The sequence below is a fragment of the Anoplolepis gracilipes genome, chromosome 5, assembly GCF_047496725.1.
Source record: "Anoplolepis gracilipes chromosome 5, ASM4749672v1, whole genome shotgun sequence".
NCBI classification, from domain to species: domain Eukaryota; kingdom Metazoa; phylum Arthropoda; class Insecta; order Hymenoptera; family Formicidae; genus Anoplolepis; species Anoplolepis gracilipes.
This window is the reverse complement of record NC_132974.1, coordinates 11953190-11976870: the sequence shown is the minus strand read 5'-3', so window position 1 is coordinate 11976870 and position 23681 is coordinate 11953190. Positions and strand designations below refer to the sequence as shown.

Sequence of the window (23681 nt, the reverse complement as noted above, 5' to 3'; positions counted from 1 at the left end):
AAATTGAGAAACACGTATTTTAATTGACTATAAGAAAGAACGCGAGTAAAAAGCATATCACAAAAAATAACGAAATATAAGAATGGAATGTTATGTTAGTGAATTTCGTTTGTGAATCAGTGTTCACTTATGCACCATAAAGATTATCGTTACAAACAGATTTACAATATAAATGCAAGTAATTAAAACATTAAGATAATTAAATTAATAATTATATTAATATAAATTGTTAATTTTATTATTATTCATATTGATCAATAAAAATATCTTTTAGTATTAAAGTGTTACGATTTTTATTCTACTTTTTTAATTACTTACATTAATGAAAATTTATAAATAAATTATAATTAAAAAAAATATTATTAAAAAAAAAGTAATATTAATTTTCTTAAAAGTAATAATTATTTTAACACTTACAATATTTTCTTGATTATCTTCCAATTGCATTTGTACTGCTGGTGTTACCTTGAGAGCGGTACCTTCCTCTGTAACATTTTTTACTATGGTAAGATTTTTAACTATGGTATTGTTTAACAGTGGTAAAAGCAGTCGCACGGCCAGCGAAAGACTCGGGTTCGAGTCTCGATTCAGCGACTTTGTCTCGATACTTTTCTCGTCTACGTCTCTTTAGGAAAGTAAGGAAGGGTTTATAAAATTCTCCAAAATGAGAATTTAAATGCACAAAGTAAAATATGTGCCATTGTGCATTTATCAATTTCACAGAAAAATTATTTTTTTCGAAATCAACGCACTAACATCCGCGTTTAGCTCTTAATCGCTCAGTTATCTAATTTGCTTATTTTTAACTATTTTCAACGTTTGTGTAATCAATGATGTTGATGTCTAGTATTTCTTCAAAAAGTAGAAGCTTGTTGGAAAAGTTTATCAAAAAAAAGTTTTCTTTTGTACCTACTTCTGCTGATGTTTGTGTAGCAATGTCTTCTTCCATTACAATTTCTAATAAGTCCGAACTTTGTTCATTTAAAGATGTTGAGCTTACATTTTCTTGTGTGCAAAAATTTGTTTGTAAGAAAATTTAGCCAAATTAAAAAAATGTTTGTAATGACTTCCACTGACTCTAATGCATTCCCGTGCACGACGAATAGCTGATTGCTGCGTCCGCCATAATATCCCAAGATCATTTCTTATTTCTTTACAGTGATAAATAATTTTTTACAAGTAATTGTTCTCTCTTTAATACACAATGTTATTTTGTACTATTTTGAAAATTTCATTATTCAATTATTACGAATAAAGGTTTACTTTTTATCAATCAAATACGTTTTTCTTGAAAATAGTTAATTTTACTCAAATAAAACAAGGATATTTTTTTTAGAGAAAGATGTTTCTAGAGAAGAATCTAAAAACATAATTTAAAAATAAAAAACCCTATCGGCTTTAAAGTTTCGTAAGTTAGAAGACTTACAGGTGATTCAATTCTGGCTCTTCGAGATGATATAAAAAAATCTATCATACTATTTTAAAAATCTTTACTTAATAATAAAAAAAGGGTTTTATTAAGATCTACAAAGTAATATAAAAGTTATTTAAAAAAGATAATTCTCTAATTTAAACTTTAGAGACAAATATCTCGGTAGAAATGCATTATAGAATAAAATTTTATAGAAACTTATGGGATTATTTTTACCAGCTCTACATGCTCACGAAAAATTGCCCACCTTTATCAGAACTCTCTGTATATACAGAGTGTTTAATTTTAATCACCCTAGGCAAATATCTCGAGAAATATGAAAATAATGAAAAAAATGATTCAGACAAAAGTTGTATGGTTTTGATGGGGACATGAGATGGTGCCACTGATTCGACCTTGAACAATTGTTTGAAGGTTTTATAAAAGTCATCTTTAATTTTCTAAACAAAACATTCTATATATTATTGCATCTATATATTCTTGTAGTTTATCTCGAGAGATTTCCAAAACACTATGATAAAGTATTTTTTCATTAAGTACTTTACGAGTTATAAGACTTGAAAATCACAGTAGGGTAAACTAGGGTATGATGGCCATACGGACAAGATGGCCATAGGCTGTAATTTTTTCAATAATCGCTACATAGTGCACTTTTTTAGTCATTATCAAAGCTAATCGATATTTACAGTAGTTTCTGTGCATACATTGTCCGAAATAACGATATTGTGAATCTTATATCATATTTTTACTTTGGACTACCGTCAAAGTTTTTCATTTGTCCACTAAAAACTGTTATAACGTCAAATAAATTACAGTTAAGCTATCGTAATCGACGTTAGACATATTATAAAGATATGTAAATTGTTATATGACCTATAATTTTTAATTTTGTTTTCACTATTTTTTATAAATATTATGGCTATCTTTCCGTTACTATGGTCATATTTTTCTTAAAAGTTGGGTAAAATGGCCAATGCTTATGTCGTACTATTTTGATAATATAAAATTTCTATTAAATATTTTCCTTTTGATTTCGATAATATTACGTAATTTAAGCTTCAGTGAAGATAATATGTTAAACATTATTAAAAAAAGTATGTTTTTTGCATTTTAAAAAACTATGGCCATCTTACCCGAGTTTATCCTATTTGCCGGCATTAGCATTATCCAAGGTGTATCGGCCGATAAAGGTAAAACACGAGGCTGATCCGGACGGTGAAGGCAAGACTCGAGGTTGATCCGTCCTGTGACGGTAAAACTCGAGGTTGATCCGGCCGGTGAAGGCAAGACCTAAGGTTGATCCGGCCAGTGACGGTAAAACCTGAGGTTGATCCGGCCGGTGAAGGCAAGATCTGAGGTTGATCCGATAATTCAAAAAGTACTTATGAAAAAGTACTTTATCATAATGTTTTGTAAAGCTCTCGAAATAATTTTAATTAGCACGGAATACAAATTTATTTTCGGTAGTATAAATTAGTACAAATTCAGTACTAATTGTATCTGTTTTGTTTTATTTATTTTTTTAATTTTTTCTTTTGGTCCTGCTAGCTTAATATTAAGTTAGCAGCGCCACGATTTTTTCTGAATTGGCATGGAGTACAAAATTATTTTTGGTGGTACAAAATAATACAAAATAAGTACTAAATAATCCATTAGGTCCTGCCCATTTGATTTTGCTGATTTGGTTCTGCCAACTTAAGAGAGCTAATTTATATATTATTATACGTTTAATCTGAAAATGATTGGAAAATTACATTTACATGCAAATCGGAGGAAATCTGAAAACGTATGATACTAAGTGTGTTTAATTTTTATGATTTTCATCATATCTAGTATCTAGTTGTGATTCTTATTTCAAATATATCATAGCAATACTTCTCGCGATTTCCATTTAATATTATTAACTATTAGTTTTATTATTTTATTACGGGCAATACATATTTCTCTAATAATAATCTTTAAATATACCTTACATGCTTTTTCGCACTTTGAATTTTTCGCGGATTGAGATGATGTAATATATTAATCATTTTCAGATTGAGATAATACGAATCGCAGGATCGAATGGTGAAGCGAAAAATTGTAATACACTCATTTATTAATAAAATTAATTTGAAACTCGAGAACGAAAGGTGTTGTAAGTAAACTAGTTTTACAAAAGAATCAGATAGATCGTATATCGAAAGCTACTGACAATGAGTAGAAAAACTTTATTGATATAAACGACATATGTATGTCGAATACATACTTGTTAACTCTCGAGCGTTAGCTGAACAATAATAATTTTGTCGTCTCTCTGCTTTCTGCGCGACGCGGCGGTCCTTTCCCCCACTTGCCCTCCCCCACTATGTCCTATGCCGTGTCTTCCTACGTCACGCATACCAAGGATACAAACAAGGACGCGTCACTATTTTTTACAAAGGATCTTCGGCATACCTACGTATATTATTTTATAGGCATAAGGAATTTGTTATCTTACATCGTCACACAATGTTCGGCGCTCGACCTTTACAGACGTAGCGCGCTGTTGCTCTTGTCATATGTATGGCGATATTCGAAGAAATAGGTATGCGTATTTCATACATACCGTATTATTCTTTAAAATACGATTAGCTAATTATAATCTTTATAATTAGCAATTGTTAACATAATTGATTAACTCTTATGATAAACTACACGTAAGAATATCAGCTCTCTTAAGCTGGCAGGACCAAATCAGCAAAAGTTGATCTGATTAGTACTAAATTTGTACTAATTTGTACCACCGAAAATAATTTTGTACCCCGTGCCAATTAAAAAAAAATTGTTGTCCTGCTAACTTAATATTCAACTATCGTAATAAAAACGCTTAAAAAATAAAAAATATTTTTTTTTAATTGGCACGGGGTACAAATTTATTTTCGGCGATACAAAATTATTTTCGGTGGTACAAATTAGTACAAATTCAGTACTAATTGTATCTGTTTTGTTTTATTTATTTTTTTAATTTTTTCTTTTGGTCCTGCTAGCTTAATATTAAGTTAGCAGCGCCACGATTTTTTCTGAATTGGCATGGGGTACAAAATTATTTTTGATGGTACGAAATAGTACAAAATAAGTACTAAATAATCCATTAGATCCTGCCCATTTGATTTTGCTGATTTGGTCCTGCCAGCTTAAGAGAGCTCATTAGATAATAGTCTAATACATCTCTCCCTTTTCTCTTAGAGAACGTAACAACATTTCTGTCCTTAGTGCGATGCCATCCGATTATTACGCCAGTCGAACAATCTATAGATTGAAACTTATGTACTACAATTGTTCCAACCGCAAATTTTGCTGCTTGTGGTCTTGATTCATGAACTTGAAAACCCTTCCTCTTTAAAGTCTGGAAAGATTACATTTTTATTAAATATTTTTGCCAAGTATAATAATTTCTAAATAGATTTTTGCATTAAATTATAGATATTTATAATTCATGTATACATAATGAATGTATACATGTATACATAATGAATTTATTAATTATGTTAATAGAAATTATACAGATGTAGTTGGAGGCTAACCTTGTATTCTGATCACATATATAATATAGTACCGTTTAATGATGACCGTTGGATCATAAAACCACTTGGGAATTCGTTAGATCTTACAGTAAAATATGTTACCATTTCTAGACTATTCCTATTACTGTAAACAATAAATCATAATATATGATAAGAGTAAAAATGTCGAAAGATCAAATAATTTTTAATCTATTATTATACTTACCGTCTTGGATTCCAACGTAGATAGAAACGCCGGTTGGAATGTTCTAGTATTATTTGGAAACCTACACCAAATCTACTGGCCACGCAGTAACATATTATTAATAAAATTAATTCTTCGCCACATTTACTTCCTGACACCTATGCCGAAAATTATAATATAGAAATTAATTAGAGAAAGAAAATTTTTCCATATAACGACATAACATGGTTCCATGTCCTCACAGAATAATTTATCATAACTGTAACGTGTTATAATATATAAACTTACATAATCTACACACATGTATTTCAATTCTTTCGATAAGTTTAATTTGCCCAATAAATATTCACCGATTGAATTAATAATCTGCGTTTCTTCTGTTTCGTTCCAAGTATTTTCGACGTTGATTTTCCGATAGTAAAAATCTTCGGCGGGCATCGAGAATATGGAATGATCGGGATGTTTTTCTCTGAGGCAATTCAGTACTCATACCTCATACGTGATGCTATCCAGAGATGTGGATTTTCCAAATAGATGCATTTAAAATGGAAATACAAAATGTAAAATGCCTATTTTGTATTAAAAAAGTATTGTTTTAAAACCTATTTTACATTTCCATTTAAATAGGTTTTATTATCCATATTTTTCTATTTCAAATGCATTTTTTATAAACAATACTACTAAATTACTAAAAATTTAATCAACGTGGCGTTTTCTTAGCGCTCATTGGCTACTGCGTCGCGTTTTGCCGCGTGCATTTCCCATGGGCAAGAGGTCTAAAACTGATATTGCAGGATAAATTTTTCCAGCCTGTCGATTGGCTGTAGGGAAGAAAATTCTCGAGTCTCTAGAAATTCTTTATTCTACAACCAATCAATGTTTTTAAGTTTATTAAAAAAATTAATGTAAAAAAGTTTATTAAAAAAATTAATATAAAATATATATATATATATATATATATATATATTAATATAAAATATATATATATATATATATATATATATATGTATAAATAAATAAAAATATAAAGATTTAAAAAAACCATTTTTATTTTAGAAAACCATTTTATAAATGCATATTTTCATTTTCTATTTCAAATAGGTGTCTGAAAATTATTTTACATTTTATATTTTTTAAATGGAAAGATTCCAACTATTTTTTTGCATTTTGTATTTCAAATGAGTTTAGATACCCATTTTGAACATCTCTGATGCTATCTAATGACGCTTTTACAGACGATTGAATTACAATCTTTCGGAGTTGAAATTTTTTTTGCTAAAATAGTAGCATAACATTCTGTACGTAGCTTTGAATCATTGGACATACGGACAATATGGAAAAGCTTTGACATGTTTACCGATTCAAGCATTTGTATAATGATATACCTTTTTCTTAAATCGCAACCAACTCTTCTGAAAAATGTATATATTAACTGTTCAATAAATACGCATTCTATGAAGCTGTAAAGATTCTTATTAGATTAGTATATAATATTTCAATTTATATTGTATTTAGTTTTACCTTGGAAATCGAACAAGCAAGCTTTTAATCTCATCCATCATAAAAGAAAAAGAAAAGTCTACGAAAGGTTTATAAAAAAAAACCTTCATTTTTAAATTAGGCCACCTGTTATAAATAAATAAATATATATAAACTTTATTGCTCCCCTCAAAGTTACAATTATTTATATTACATTTACCAACAGACAACATAAAAAATTAAACAAACCTCCTATATATAAAAAAAATCATAAAAAAATGAAAAGAAAAATGTGCCAGGGAGTAGTGCGTGCGTGTACTTATAACTAAACAAATAGAAAGGAATTAGAAAAACAATGTATTCTTTAGGTGTAAAAACGTGACAAGTTTAATGATAATATATATAACATATATATAAAAAAATAAAATTACAAAATATAACAGAATAGATGTAAATACATGGTGTACCTTCTAATTCTAATTAGAGCACTTAAAAAATTTCTGTTTTTTTTTTTGATCACATGAAGAAATGTCAAAAGCAAAATTATTCGATTTAAAAGAAATGATATCCTGACAAGAATTATAAAATTCTTTTTCTAATGTCATCTTTTATAAGCAGGACATTCTTTAAATAAGATGACATATTTTCATTAACGTAGTAATGTACTTTACAAAAAAATTGAATCACACAAGGTATGTTAATCTTCAAATGACTTTGAATAAAAAAGTATATTACACATATAATACATATATGTATAATATGTTCATTTTTTATTATAAATATTATAGTGAAAAGAAAAGCGATTCTAGGAGCAGAGAAGTATCTATTAAAAAAAATTTCCTTAGGATACTTGTAATTTCATAAAAAATTAATTTGTTTCCACTTAAATGTGTACAGAGCACGAATTTTTTGGCTATAAATAGCCAAAAATTTATACCAATTGCTGAATAAATCTCAATTTGAGATTGTAAATTCTTTTTTATCTTTTTCTAAAAAAAAAGCGTAGGCGAAAAAATTAATTCTTTACGAAACTAGCGTATTACTATTCACGTGTAGCTCTTAATAGCTTGTGAAACTTTGTTTTTTAATCGTTTAATAGAAAATATTTTTTATCTATATCATTTTTATAAAGTACATTTTTTTACAGAAATGATACATTGTGCTATAGGTTAATGAAATAAAACTTTCGAAAAATTTACGGACAAAGCATTACCTCCGAAAAAACTTTTTTTTTATAATCGCGTTGGCTGCACACTTGAATTACTTGCACACACATCTAAAGTTAATAATATCCTCAATACTAATATCATCGTGGCCAAGAATGATGTCTATTACCTCTTCAGGCAAGCACACTATTGTAGCCATTATAAAGCGTTTAGTATATCATAAAAAATGTAATTAAAAACACAATAAATAAAGCTAAAAATATAATTAAAAGCACACGAAATCAACAGCAATGATATTTGATCTTGTCTGTAGAGAGCACTAAATTCTTTACACTCCGTTCCTCTATATTCTGAACTATCTGTAAATCTGAATGCTCTTCCACTGTTGTCAAATGACTGTGCTTGCAAGAGATAAATTTCATCGAAGGGTCTCTTGGGAAGTACACCCTGTGCACTATCTGAAACTCTTCGAGTTTCAAAGTATTATTCTTTCTGAAAAGAAAAAAAATTGTTTGGAAGAATATGTATATCTAACTTTTTGTTCATTATTAGTCCTAGCATTAAAGAATACATATGCTTTCTAAAACTTTCTATATTACAGATATGGGTTGGGTTAGATTATAATTTTTACTGATGAAAGTGCAAGAAGGACAAAACTAAATAAACATATTTTTTACATTTAAATTAATTATATATTTATCTTTCTGGAACTTCATAAAAAAAATTAAAAAGAAAAGAAATTCTATGAATGTAAATAAAAGAAAAATATAGAGAAAAAAAAATAAAAGCAGATTTGCAGTAAAATATTAAGAATAATTTTTTACAGAAATTTACATTAGAGCAAAATATATTAATTAAATATTGTTCACAATAGAGAACACAGCTTAACGATAAAAAACGGATATGTATAGACACAAGGAGAAGACTACGTGACGTGCCTGAGCGCTTAATTTACTGACATCATTATTTCTCATTATTTTATAATAAATTTGACTTAAAATTTTTAGAGAATATTTTCGACATATATATAAAGAAATTGCTTTTTCTCATAAATAAAAATTGAAAACTAATATTATGTATTCTTCTAAATATAACTTGTTTTAATATTTTTTAAATATGTATTTCACTATGCCAGGGACAGTGCAATAAAAGACAAGCAATTTCTTTGAAATTCAAAACACGAAGGATTTCTCACTAGTGTGCACTACCTGAAAGACTCTGTCTAGCTTCAAAAGAATATTTTCCGATGTACGCAAAGTCATATGACAACTGCAAAGTGGGAGAACTTTTAGATTTATAGATAATTCCAGAATAGGAGTAAACGAAAGTGTTAAAAATTTCTGTAGCGTATAAGACGCACGTGCTCTTAAAAATACAATTAAAAGTACATAAAAATACAAGTTTCTTAATAGATTTTATATAATTATAATAGATATATAAATAGAGTATTAATGATACGCGAATAGTTTAGTTTGATCTTCTTGAATTATATTACTATTTTTGCGTTTTACTCTTAAAATTTTTAAATAAACTTCTTTTTGTAATGGCTACTATAATGTGCTTACCTGAGGTGATATATATCATTCTTGGCTACAATGATGTCAGCAGTGAGGATATCATTAACTTCAGATGTATGTGCAAGAAATATCATCACGTAGCCAACAAGAATTTTGTGGAAAAAAGTGTTTTCAGAGGTAATTTTACTTGTTTATCAACTCTGCAAAAAAAAAAAAAAAAAAAAAATATTTTGTAAAATATATAAAAATGTAAGAAATGTAACAAAAAAAATATAAAAAGGTTAAGGAAACAGATCCATGAAAGTTAAATCACGTAAAGAGCGCGAGCAATTATTTTCAATAAATTTTTCTAATAATTATATATATATATATATATATCAAATTAGTATACATTATCAATATTAGTATCATATTATTGTTATTACTAGAAATTATTATAAATAAATATTTATATATTACAAATAATATATATATATATATATATATATATTAATATTTAATATTCTAATGATTAAAAATTATTAACGATTTTTAAATTATTTGGTATATATATATATTAAAATCAAGATCTAAAATTTCGGAAAATTTTGTAGAAACGCATCTCAAAAAATAAATTAATTTATTTTCTACGGGTTCTCGCCATTGAAAAAACCAATTGATATCTTTTACCCTCGCTTTAGAGCCGCCGTACGATTCTCATTCACGGGGTGTCAAAAGTGAACGGGCTCATGCCGTTCGTTGGCGAATATGTGTGGCAACTGCGAGTGCATTAGAATAACACGACGCAGCCAGGCTGCACCGTGCTAATTACGTTCTGTCGTCTAGTTTGTATTAATGCGGGCGTTAGCATTCCGCAACGGCCGTCCGGTTTTCCGCGTTACGTCGGAGACGTGCGTTACGTGCGTCAGAACGCACCGGCGACTGTTGTTCCGGTCCCAGAGGGCCATGTTGCAACCTTCCCCCTTCTCCCTCCCTCGGCCGAGAGATGCACTGCACCAGGTGGATTTAACTGCAGGTAAGCCGCGCGTAGGTGAATACCCAGCATCATCCCCGAGTCCGAAATCACTTCGCGAGCTAAGCTCGTTACCGGCCTCGTACTTTATTTACGCGAATGTCGTCTCTGACACCCGTTTCGCGATTAACGTAAGCATACCCTTGTTATGTGGAACACCAAGCTAGAAATTAAAAGATGTCCATTGTCTATGTCACATACATGTGTCAATGCAATTGACATGGTGAAAAGCAACTCTCTGCTAGAGTTTGAGGTTTGACTATTTATAGTACAAATTAAGGTAAAGACTTTTAGAGGGAATATTAGAGGGAATAAATTAATAAGTAAAGTGTAGTAAAAATGGAGCTACGTAGAATCTCTTGTACAACATATATCACGATTATATACATATAGTATTCTATTGTTTTAATTTATTTTTTCTCAAAGAAAATAAACGTGAATAGAATTAAAACGTTGATATAAATGTAAGTTAAAAATCATTGATATTCTAAGTGTATTTGAGAAATAATTTATTTATTATTTATTACACGATATTTTTTATAAATAAGTATACATTTTATTACATAAAAAATAAAATATGAATATTATAATTAAGATATTTTCCTCGAAATTAAATGTTATTGATAATGAAATATTTATTCTTCCATTCTATACATAATTTATTTCTAAGAAATACAAACGAGAATATATAGTACAGTATTTATTTAAAATTAAAATTAAAAATTTCTGATTATTTTCTGGCAAACTATATTCACGAACTTGTGAATGGTGTCTGTTACGAAAGGGAACAAGTTACAAGTAGTACTACACAAATACAAATTACCAGTAAATTAGAATCTATGCTCGCGGTATATGACGGTTGTTGCATAACACAACTTACAATCTTTGTTGTAATCATATGTCGAGTGTAATATAGTTTTCATTTTTTAAACAAATCATTAAGAAAACAATCAGATTTGAATCATATTTTTTACAATTAAAAGAATAAAACTGTCAACAATTAAAGTCCAACTTTTTTTTTAATAAAAACCTGTTTATGACTCTTCAAATTTTTAATTATTTTATATTATATCAACGTTCTTAGTTAAAATTTTTAGAATATTTAACTAAATACATATACGTACATAGAACATACGTTTAAAGATATATATTAAAATTTTATTTATATTAGATTATCAGTATTTTACTTACATCAATTCTTATGTAGACTACAATAAAAAAATACTTACTTACTTATTTTTAGACATTTGCCACGTTTCTTAATTTTCATCGCGAACGAGGAAAGAAAAAGTTTTTTTTTTTTTTACGCGGATGTATTAATCTCGACAGGGTTACATAGAGATTTCGCTAATTACAGTTCTCAGTAAATCATACTTTGGACAAATAAGTAAAAATGCAAGAGTGGCGCTAGTAGAAAGAAATAGAAATAAACGACAGGAAGGAAGGACTCCCTTTCAAGGAAGCGTTGTGAATTAGTTTCCATTTGCTAATTACATATGGAGTAGCAAGAGGAAAAGAGAGAAAGATAAAAGCGCGACGGAAATAATTATGTTTAATCTTGCAAAAATTAAAAATTCTGAGACAACTGAGAAGACTGAGAAAAACTTTCTTTTTCTCTCTCTCTCTCTTTCTCTGTAAAAGCCACACGATCGAAATCAGTTTGCAACTTATCGTCAACTTATTGTATTTCTTCCTTTAATCTTATAGATTTATGGAGCATTATATTAGTAATTTTATTTAAATGTGTGATCAGAAATAAAATAGTTAAAGTAAAAATATTATATTTAAGATATTTTAATTTGCATATTTTAAAAATTTGTAAAGACAACAATTAAATATTAAATATACATATTTATATTATTTATAATATATTTACTAAATAGAATAGATAATGATGTCATATTATAAAGTTGTTATTAAAGTACTAATTTATTTATATATTATTACACATTGTATATATAAATAAATAAATAAATATATATATATATATATATATATATATATATATATACACTATTATATATTTTCTAAAATACGCATACAGTAAAAATTGTGGAATATAAATATATGATTTATATGCATTAATACATATTAATGGAAACATATAAATATTATTAAAGCATATATCATCAATAGGACTAAAAACGTGGCATTTACATAAATTTTAATTCTATGCAGAATCTGACAATTTCAATAGTTTTGCAAGCACTTGATTGTTTTCTTTTTCTAAACTAATCTTTATACTATTTTTACTTTTAATAATAAGTAAAAATATATTTTAATAAATAAGATAGTATTTTTATAATAAAAATAAAAAATATACATTTTCTTCTTATTATTACTCAATGTGTTTGGAAAATAAATCATGCAAAAATTTAAGCTGCGCGCCAGTCGTCTACTACCGATACTCAAAGCATTCCTTTTGCTATCAACATAGACTTACAATAGAATAGACTGCTCATGAAGTTAGTGGGGGTATCCATCACTGAGAAAAGGACTACTACTCTGCGTTAAAAAGAGATAGAAACTCATATTAATTTTTACAAAAATAAGAAACTACGTATAGAATCGGATTTTGCATTTTTGCTCTTAAAAATTTATAATAAATAGAATATCAATTCGGGGGACAGCTACACCTGACTCTCGGCAACTCGCTGTCAGCAGTACGTTTTTTAGAAATTTTATATCAACCTTTTTTCCAAAAAAATCGCTCTATACGTAGATGAAAAGGATTCTGCTGATTACAAATATCTGTAAGAGGATCAGTAATTTTTCCTTAAAATAACTTAAGCTTGAATATCTAAAATTTAAAAAAACTTTTATTCTGAGTTCTCTTAACCGGTTACCCTAAAACTAAACACTAAAAGCACGTGTTATGAGAAGTGCAAGTCATGTGTTGAGTCCTACAAGTGTTCTTTTTCTCAAGACGCATTCAGATAAAGTGTTCAGAGGAGCTATTCCATCAACGAACAAATGGAAAAAAAATATTAATTATCGACGAGCAACAATGCAATGATGGACGATCAATTCAAAGAATGCGTTTCTAGTCAGATACAGTATTGAGAAATCGACTTCTTTCTGACGCCAGCACAAACACGTATGGTCGATATCCTGAGTACTATTTTTCTCAAATTACGTGAATTACACTTGATTTCCATGAGGCCCTGGTTATTATTTTAACCCATGAAAATATTCTTAAGAAAAGAATAAGAAGTGTATGTCTCTCTCTCTCTCTCTCTCTCTCTCTTTGTCGATGCACAAAGAATTCTCAAAATATCGAGAGCCTTACAGACTATTTTGCAAATCGTAGTGCTCTTCTCATCCTAAGGTTCTGGTACTTACTTCTACCTTCAGGATCCATTTGCAAAACTTCAGATACTGGTAGTTTTAATTTTTTTTCATTGCCTTTTTTGTTTATTGTGTTGTTTTTTTTTCTTTTCAATTTAATTCCTGTCATTTCACAAGCCATTAACCTTGATATGACAAAAGTAGTCTTACAAAATACCGTATTATTTATGAACAATTAGATTAATAGCGAATTAATAGTTTTTAAGTAAATATATTTGGTTTCTAGAAAAGTATTTATTTTGTTAGAATTAAATACTTAATATCTTTCATTTATATAATTAATATAAGTTCCTTATTAAATTAAACAAAATTTTTGTTTATGTAGATTGTAAGTTTATTCACGTTAATATTTTTATAATAGTTAATTTTTCTTTTTCTTCTTATCATTCAGATATTTTATTTCAGTCAGAATAATTTAATATTAATAAAACTCTTCATTTTTTTTATATTGTAATACTATATAATCTTCAAAAACGTCAACCTTGATTTTAAACACAATGGTTTAATAAGATTGCAAAAATTATTTTTTTAGATAATATTTCCTTTAAAGAAAAGAAATGTTTTATAATATTTTTAAAAGATTTTAAAATAATCACGTAAAAATTCCGGCGAATAATTTAATTATAAATTACGGACAGTTAGGCGCGAAGTACTTATGTCTTCAGATGAGTCACTGTCCAGTGAAGGATTAAAAGACTGCAGAAACGCAAGAGATACTCGCGTTAAAAGGGTGCAAAAGAAAGGAATGTGAATCGTGGAAACCTTCGCTCGGTGCTTTTCTCGTTGCTTATCTCTCCGGCAGATACGCTCGCAGCGTTGTTGCGCAGCTAGTGTCGAGGGAGAAAAAAAAGGAAAAAGCGAAACGAAACGCCAGAAAGAGTACGCTATCCGATGTGCCCACGACAAGTAAATCGTACAGAATATGTACATGTATATGCTTCTCGTATACGTGTGTCTGTACGCGTATTTCCGTGCGCGCTTTTAACGAGCAAACTTTCGACAAATAAATTTCGTGAATCAGCGCGCGTTTCGCCCCAAGGAGGTGTTCGTTCGTTCGTTCGTTCGTTCGTTTGTTCGTTTGTTCGTTCGTTCGTTCGTTCATTCGTTCGTTCGTTATGTGGCCAAGAGATCCGACGAACGTTGGCTCTACCTGCGAGCTCTGTAACTGCGAACGAGTTGCAACTGATGCATCTCCGGGGCACTCTGAAAAGATAGATTTACATGGTTGACTATTTAAGCGTTTTACTCTGAACGCTTCATCTCGAATGACTATTCAAAGTAAACGAAAGAAAACCGATTGATGTGTTTTAATGTCTAACAAATAGATTATTTTTGTGGAAAAAATTTTTACTCTATTTTGAAATGCTTGAACAATATTGTAAAGAGATTTGATAGACATCCTAATATTCGGACGGCTTTGAATTATTCTTTGATATATTCTTAAAACTTTTAGAATACAATATTGCATAAAAAATTGCTCAAGTGTCTCAAAAATTTAATAAAATTGCTAAAAATTTATTAATTAAGTTTAAAATTTTTTTCAAGCAAAAGACTCGGGTTCGATTCCCGATTCAGCAATTTCACTCCACTATCTTTTTTGCCTACGTCTCTTTAGGGCGGTAAAAAAGGGTTTATAAAATTCTCGAGAATAAAAATTAAAAATATGATTAAGTCTTGGTAAATATATCAAGAAAAGCATGTGCCTTGTACACTTATCAATTTTGCAGAAAAATCATTTTCTGCGAAATCAACGCACTATCTAAAATTGATGTCTAAATGAAATGCTTTCCTACAAGCATTGTTTTCTTTACCTCATCCTTATTAAACTAATAGTATATTTCTTAACACAACGGTAAAAATTTAAGAAAAATATTATGTCAAATTAGCAACACATATTTTAGTTGCTATCCAATAAATGTCTAATTCTCACATTGAATTCAAAGAAATATAAAACATAGAAATCTACATATCCATCCATGTGAAACAGTATATTAAAATTATATTAATACGTTATAATATGATTCTTAGATCGTCTAAAAAGCAATTAATGTTTTTAACTCTATTATTATACATATGCAAACAGGCATTGTAAGATTTTGATGGCACGAATATTGCGTTATATCTTGATTTTATCATATTTACAGTAACAATATTTTTTTACTACTATACATATTTATAAAAAAAACAATATTTTATTAAATAAATAAAAGCATAAAATTTTTATTAGTGGTAATCGGGAAAATACAGTATTGGTAAAAAACTTCTATATTTTTTGAACCCCTAGGTAATGCCTATAAATAAACATGACTCTTACAATATAATATCAACAAAAATAGTACACTTGTCAACTTGTAACGTCTTATTTTAAATGTCGTAGGATTATCATAGCTTGATAACCAATTTAAAAGTCGGCTTAATTTTCTGTAAATTTATCGATATTATCTTGATTATTTTTTTATTCTTTTATCATTCTTATATTCATTATTTCTTATCAAGAATACTTTATGTGAATTCCTATACATAATATTATTGGCTCATTCAAACTATCTGATAAGACATGTAATTTTGACTCTCAAACATTCTCCATGATCGTTATATTTGTCTACGTTATCTGTTTTATAAAATCTCACATCAGATAAGATGCTCTATTATCAAAATATTTCGTGATAGTATTATTAGTATTTATGGCGATCTAAAAAGGATCATCTTTTTCAAATTTGACAAAATTATTAAAATTTAAATGGGCTCTATTGTAGAATAATCACCTCATATAACTGTTTAATAAAATATACATTATTATATTTGTAAATATTTTTTTTTCAAAAGTAGCGCGCAAGCGAGTTTAGCCGAATATGATGGCGCTTTTTCAGAACGAGGCAATAGGTGCATTCAGAATACAAACCGCTCACTGAACGCTCAGTGAGCGGTTTGTCTTCTGAATGCACCCAATCTATACTCGATTTCGGAGCAGAGCCATGTGATCGATTGTAGAAAGCGGCTGCCGATTTCGTGTAGTAAAGAAATCTTTTGTTTTTTAATTTTATTAAGAAAGTATTAGTGGTATTTATCGTCTCAATTGTTTTCTTTTTATTTTCACTTGAAAACTGTGTTAATAAAAGGCAAGAATTGTACGAGTCTTTCGCCACGTGTTTGTCACATGATTGCCTATTCCAAAGTAAAAATCTAATACATGTATTGGTAGGTGAAATACATTATACATTTAGACACGTGTAGTTTATTTTCTATTATTTTAAAAAAATTTTTATAAAAAGTTATATATTTTACAAAAAAGATAAATGTATAAAAAAGAAAATATAATGGAAAGAAGAGCATTCTTTGCAAGATTTAATAGAAATGTTTCTTTTATTATAAAGTTATATTAGCAGATTTAGAAATAAAATATTATTATTTATTTAACAACAATGTTAAGCGATTTATAAAGTCATCAAACTCGTGGTTGTATAATTTCCTATATTCTCTGCTGACCTTGTCTTTTTTTGCTCCGAATATTTTCCTAAGTACTTTATTTTCAAATACTCTAACAATAGGTTTATTCTTTTCGTTCTTTTGTAAGGACCCAGGTCTCGCATGCATACAAAACTACCGGTAATATTATTGTTTTATACTTATAGCTCTAACTTTTAGATTTTGTGATAGTAGCCGAAATTTTAATAGTTTAGATACCTGTGTTATCTTTATACGCTAATAATTGAGTAATTCCGTTTCTTTGCCTCCTTGTATGGGTCTGACCATACATGTATTTTAAAACTAAATTAAATAAAAGAGGGGATAAAGCATCGCCTGTTGTTTTAATCCATTGTGGATTTCGAATGATTCCGAAATATTATTTCCTATATAAATATAATATTTAATATCGAATACTTTGGTTATAGAAATTTAAATAAAATTGCTAATGAATACTTTACTCAGCTTTTACAAGCTTTATTTATTTTTTGAAAACAAGATTTGCATAAAACTTACAAATAAATTTAAATTGCCTAATGTGTAAACACACAAATTTATCAATCCTTAAAACTCATTAAAATTTTTTTATACAATAATTAATTTATACTCTATTAAGTCTTTGTGTGTGTGCGTGCGTGTGTGTGTGTGCTTGCGCGCTATTATATTAAAAAAATATTACGATTAGTCGATTTTTTAATTACTACAAACTTTGTTCTGTACTTATTTAATAATTTTGTATATTTTTTAGAAAGCTACACATAAGATACAAATGTGTTCCGATTCCTCGAGTGATACGATGCATAAACTTACAGTAGCAGAGACAAACTTGTTTGTACCTGATACTAACTATTTTGCTGACAATAAATATTTATAATATTCATTATTTAAAATAAAACATTATTCGCGATGCTTTAATATGCATATATATTATTATGTGTTTAGTTCTACGATATGAGCTTAAGAGTAATTTTGAAGAGATCACAGTCGAATGGGTAGATTGTCCTGATCTGATTAAGGAACCTTTTAATCTTGCCGCACCAGATAAAAAAGAATTTAGAAATTTACTACATTAAGCGTAAGCGAATATATACGAAACAGAAAGATTTTTTAGAAAGACTATAGCCGGATAAGCACACAAAAAGTGCCCCCGACGAGTTTTCAATATTTTTTTTGTATCTTTCGTTGATAAGTATTTAGAAAAAAATCGATATGGGATTAATTCAAAAATTTACAGAAAAGAAAAATAAAAACTGAAAATGACATTTTTCTCGATAACTCAGGAAATAATAAGGATAAGGAGCTGAAATTTTGAGGAAATTTTTTTTTTTTACAATGAGGAAATGACAGGCCAAGTATTATTTGAAAACTCGTCGGGGACACTTTTTGTATGCTCATCTGGTTATATAGCCTTTTTAGAAAATATTATTAAATTAAATTAAACCATATAATTATGTAAAACATTTTTTTATTTAAACATATATAAAATACAAATTACATTAAAATACAAATTATTAAAATCGTAATATTAGTGCTACGTGTGTATTTGTACGTTGTTGTTATCACACATTTTGCCTTAAAATTTAATGTCATTTGTAGGATTATGCGGCGACCCGACACTCGTAGAAATGGGTGGTATGTCAACCCTGTTTCCACGACCGATTACCATTTACATACAACTTGAAAAAATTTTTAGAAACCTGCTATGATGACGATGATGTCTTTGTCATTGGAGCAAGTGTTTATCCACGAAAATCGAATGGACAGTTTGGCGAGGTATATATTATCATTCACACAAACAGAATATAAATTGTTGCTTTATTATTATTTTTGCTTAGTTTTGACATTTATTCATTTATTATTAGTTTTAACTTTATATTATAAACGTGTCAAAATTTTATTTTATATTGTTATTTTTTATGAATGTTATTGGTGTACAGCTTATTATGAATACGTCATTCTCGAAAACTAATGTATATAACGAAAGTCAACAATCAAAGTTACTTAGCATTCCTTGATAAAAAAACGGGAAACTGTGCATTGGAATCAGTAAATAATTCCGATTCTAATTTCTATCCATATGGCAATTTGTTCATCAGCAAAGGCAAACAGGGACAAGTTTTCAAAGTGCACGCTAAGAAACGGAAAAGTATTGACTTTATACCGGCATTGCAAAATGCACTCTTTTGAAGTATTCTTATCGTTCTCGTACTCAAGTGGCTGGTAAGAAATATAATCGAATGTATTTAATATTTTAGATTTTTATTGGAAGAAATAAACATAGAGATAAATTCATAGAATAAATTCAACGAAGTTTGCACATCTCTCTCTATATTATAATACAAACTAAATAGACAATTTTTTTATATTTATTGTTACAGGCTTAGGTGATACATTTGTGACGAAAAGTGGAAAAATACAGTGTCACGTTTTGTCATATTCTTGGGAGACTCGGTTACAAACACCAAGCGATATTCAGGATTGGCTTCATTATTTTAAGTTAGACACGTCCTTAGTAGCAATGGGCACAATTCTGAGCTGTAACCCAAATTGGAATGCTATTTCTAATTGTACAGTATGTATATGTAATTATACAGGATATGTAGAACGTTCTTTGCCTAAGTATTAAAATCTATATGTTTGTTAAGTATTTATAAGCTTTGCTTTTCAGAAATATGGACTCACTGAACATCGTTTTCACGCTTATTCCTCTAACAAAACATCAGGCGGACGTATTTATTTTGAAGATTATGAAATGAATGACATATATATGACAGAATATTTAGGATACTTTTGTCCTGCGCGAAAATTATATCATATTAATCCGAAACCTGCATTCTATATGTACTGCCAAGATTTTGCCGATATCTTAGATTCCGACGAAAAATAAGTATTGTTAAAATAAATAAAAATATAAAAGTAATAAAATCTGTAATTACTGGTGTTGTATTTTAAGTCTTTAATTGAGCGATATATAAAATAAAAATTACACTTTTCTTTATGCTTGTTTCGTTGATATACTTGTATTATTTGATTATTCTTCTACATATGCATACTATTACATGTATATATATATATATATATATATATATATATATATATATATATAACGCAATTTATATATTTTTACAAAGATAAAGAGAATGGTTAATTAAAATGGGCATGTTTTATATATTTAATTTATTGGATATGTTGCCAAAATAAATTTGGATAGCATTCAAAGTAGTAGGAGAAGAATTGATATTAATGTTCCTAACCTGGCAGATAGCAAAGAGTGGGGTAGTTCCTATAAAATGTGAGCCATCTGTTAATCGTGTCCATATCAATCTGTGACTAGCTGTGTCTTCGTATCAAGAAATCATTTTCAGTAAATTAAATATACAAATTTACATTTTTTGTTCTTCAAATCCATATTTCCGTATTAGAAGCGATCAAATTATTACAGACGTAAGTGTTATATAGTTACATGCATTTGTATACATTTATTATAAAACGATTGTCCACGATTTTTAAACGTGCTATAATTTGCGATAAAATTTGAGACATATAACAGTTCTATATACATTCTAATTTATATTTTTATGTGTGTATAATATAAAGAATATTTGATAAAGTAACATGCATGTTATATATACAGTGTGAGGCATTTATATTGAAATGTCTAAATATCTCAAAACCTATAAGAGTTATAAAGAAATGTTTAAATCGCATCGTTTCACGTAACTCAAAATAAGGTCCATTGTTAGATACACTTTTTATGTACATCGTGTCTCCTTTCTTTTTTTTCCTCCAAAGATCTAATCCATCTTTAAATAATCACGGAGAATACTCATCTAATAATGGTATAGTCAAATAATAATTTTGAATAAAAAATAAGTTTATATGAATTAGAACAAGAAAAAAACAAATCTATCTTTACGCTACATTAATTTTATTCAATAAACTGTACTTATCATTCCATCATATTTTTAATAATTTTAATAATTTGTGGTTATAAATTTTACAAAGAGATATTAATGTTTTATAGATGTTTGGGAGAAAAGTTGTTTTGCTAACAGGAGCTAGTTCAGGAATTGGAGCGGCAACGGCTCTGCACTTTGCTAAGCTTGGTGCATCGTTGGTGCTAACTGGACGCAATAAAAATAATTTAGAGAAAGTAGCCAAACAAATATCAAATGGAGTGCTTATTGTAACGGCGGATCTAAATGAAGAGAACAAAGTGAAAAATATCATCGATTCAACGATCAAGCGTTATGGTAGATTAGATGTTTTAATTAATAACGCTGGAATACTCGAGTTTAGTGGTATAGAGACCACAAACTTGGAACAATATGATAGGTTCGATATAACACTTTAAATCAAATATGTATATGTACACGAAAAAAATTTTATATGAAAAATTACTATAGTATGTAGTAACTGTGAACCATTAGGGATCACTCTAAGTTAAAGTGCTATGTAAAACTGTAAAAATTGCGTAATTTGATATAATTTTTTCAGTAATTTTTTTATATAAAAATTTTATATAATACATCAATATAAACAAAATTCAATAAATACACATGTATAATCCTAAATGTGCTTCAAGTTTATGATATAAATGAATAAACATGTTTTCAGAATTTTCAATGTAAATGTTCGTTCAGTATATCAACTAACAACATTGGCGGTGCCTTATTTGATCAAAACAAAGGGTAACATCATCAACGTTTCCAGCACTACTGGATTACGATCTTTCCCTAATCTGTTGACATATTGTATGTCTAAAGCAAGTGTTGATCAATTTACACGTTGTGTCGCTTTGGATTTGGCACCGAAACAAGTATGCGCACAGAAAATAACATATTCCGTCTTTATTAGCTTATTAATGTTTTTAAATTTATTATTTATTATTGTTATAACTAAATATTATTGTTTTTTATTTTCAATATTTTTAATGTTATTATTATTATTGTTATTAATTAAAATTTTTAATACTTCATATTATTATTTCTACACATGCATTAGGTGCGTGTAAACGCTGTAAATCCTGGTGTCATAAAAACAAATCTCTACGATAGAATGGAAAAGGAACAGCGGGAGGAATTTTTCGAACGCTGTAAAGAGACGCATGCGTTAGGAAGAATGGGCACTATTACAGAAGTTGTAAAAACTATTGCTTTTCTAGCGAGTGATGACGCTAGTTATATCACAGGCGTAACACTTCCCGTAGATGGAGGTAAACAAATCATGTGTCCGATTTAAAAATTTCATGTATTATTGTGAATAATTTATAATATATTTAACATTCACAACATATTATATATACATTGTATATAAATCAGGTAATTTATATTTATTTTTGTAATTATTATGTTACTCCCTGTCCACTCCCACCTGTACTTTCTTTTCTAGCATGTACTTTTTATGTACGTATTAGAAAGTAATTTATTAAATTATTAGAAATAAAATTATTATATATATATATATATATATATATATATATATAATAATTTTATATGTATTATTATATATATATTTTTTATATATATCATTATATATATACGTATATATTGTGTTAATGATAGTTAATGATTTTATTCGGATATTGTGGTTTAATGTCAATCTGCTTTCAAAAGATGAGAAGGGAAATTATAATATCAAAGTAAATAAGTATAGTTATACAAAATTTCTTAAGTTAATTTTAGTCCTTTGTGAGACTAAATGCGAAAAATTCTTGAAAAATAAAAGATAACGAACATTTTTATGTAGTACGAGTTACTCAATTATGCATTCGCATGAATAATTATACACAAGGCCATTCGTTTGTGCATGTCGTCATGTAATCTATATATTATCTATATTATCTATATATTATAATGTAAAAGGAAAGCAATTTGAAAATATATGTGAAAAAGAACCAAAATTAATATAAAACCTGTATTATACAAATTATATATATATATATACAACTATCTATCGTAATAGACATTAAATTAAAATTATTTTTCTCCAATTTATTTTTAAAAAGTTATAATATTACATTGTAGTTCTAAATATTTGTACAATCCGTTATATGGTCTGGTTTATTTAAAATTAAAAATTTGGATTTACATAAAATAGTAAATTTTTTAAATAAATTATTTTAAACTATGTGTTAATTAAACACTTTTGATGTTTTAATTAAGTTATAATCGCATTGCAAGAGATTTCCAAATAGTTGTATATTTTTCACAGATTTTTCTTCTCAAGTCAAGTTTTGCTGCTATTTTATTTTGAAATTTCGTAATACTTGCACAATACTGTCATCTTCCTCTCTATAATTATTGATCTGATTGATCGTCGAACTTTATTATAGTCGACTATAATAAGATTTGAAAAGTTTATTTTATAACATTGTCAGAAATAAAACTTTGAAGAAAACAACGACTTTGCGACCGACGAAATATCGAGCTGCATCTCTCGTGACTTTAATACTTCAACTTCCACCTTCGTTCCGTTCGCCGGATGAAGTTCACTTGTCTTTCGTTAACTCCACGTTGACGCAAAGCACAAGC

At 28.2% G+C, this 23681-nt stretch overlaps 2 protein-coding genes across 5 annotated transcripts in view; both read left to right on the top strand.

The window, feature by feature from the left end:
- LOC140666126 (ester hydrolase C11orf54 homolog) overlaps positions 1–20107 on the top strand; it is a 68757-nt gene extending 48650 nt beyond the window's left edge. Inside the window, exons 2-6 of one of the 4 annotated variants that reach the window (XR_012046709.1) lie at positions 18091–18223; positions 18745–18921; positions 19245–19368; positions 19527–19720; positions 19817–20107. Coding sequence is in view for 1 of the 4 variants with exons in the window: in XM_072892960.1 (XP_072749061.1) it covers positions 19086–19163 (78 nt within the window). In the remaining 3 variants the exon portion in view is untranslated. Of the gene's footprint in view, positions 1–18090; positions 18224–18699; positions 18922–19085; positions 19369–19526; positions 19721–19816 lie in introns of those variants that run through there. The other 3 variants (XR_012046708.1, XR_012046710.1, XM_072892960.1) reach the window with 3 other exon arrangements.
- Positions 20108–20456: 349 nt separating this feature from the next.
- Positions 20457–22483, top strand: LOC140666123 (3-oxoacyl-[acyl-carrier-protein] reductase FabG-like). The gene is made up of 4 exons (XM_072892956.1): positions 20457–20592; positions 21173–21483; positions 21766–21967; positions 22153–22483. Exons 2-4 carry the CDS (start codon positions 21173–21175, stop codon positions 22387–22389), a joined length of 750 nt encoding a protein of 249 aa, XP_072749057.1. The 5' UTR covers positions 20457–20592; the 3' UTR covers positions 22390–22483.
- The last annotated feature ends 1198 nt before the right edge of the window (positions 22484–23681 follow it).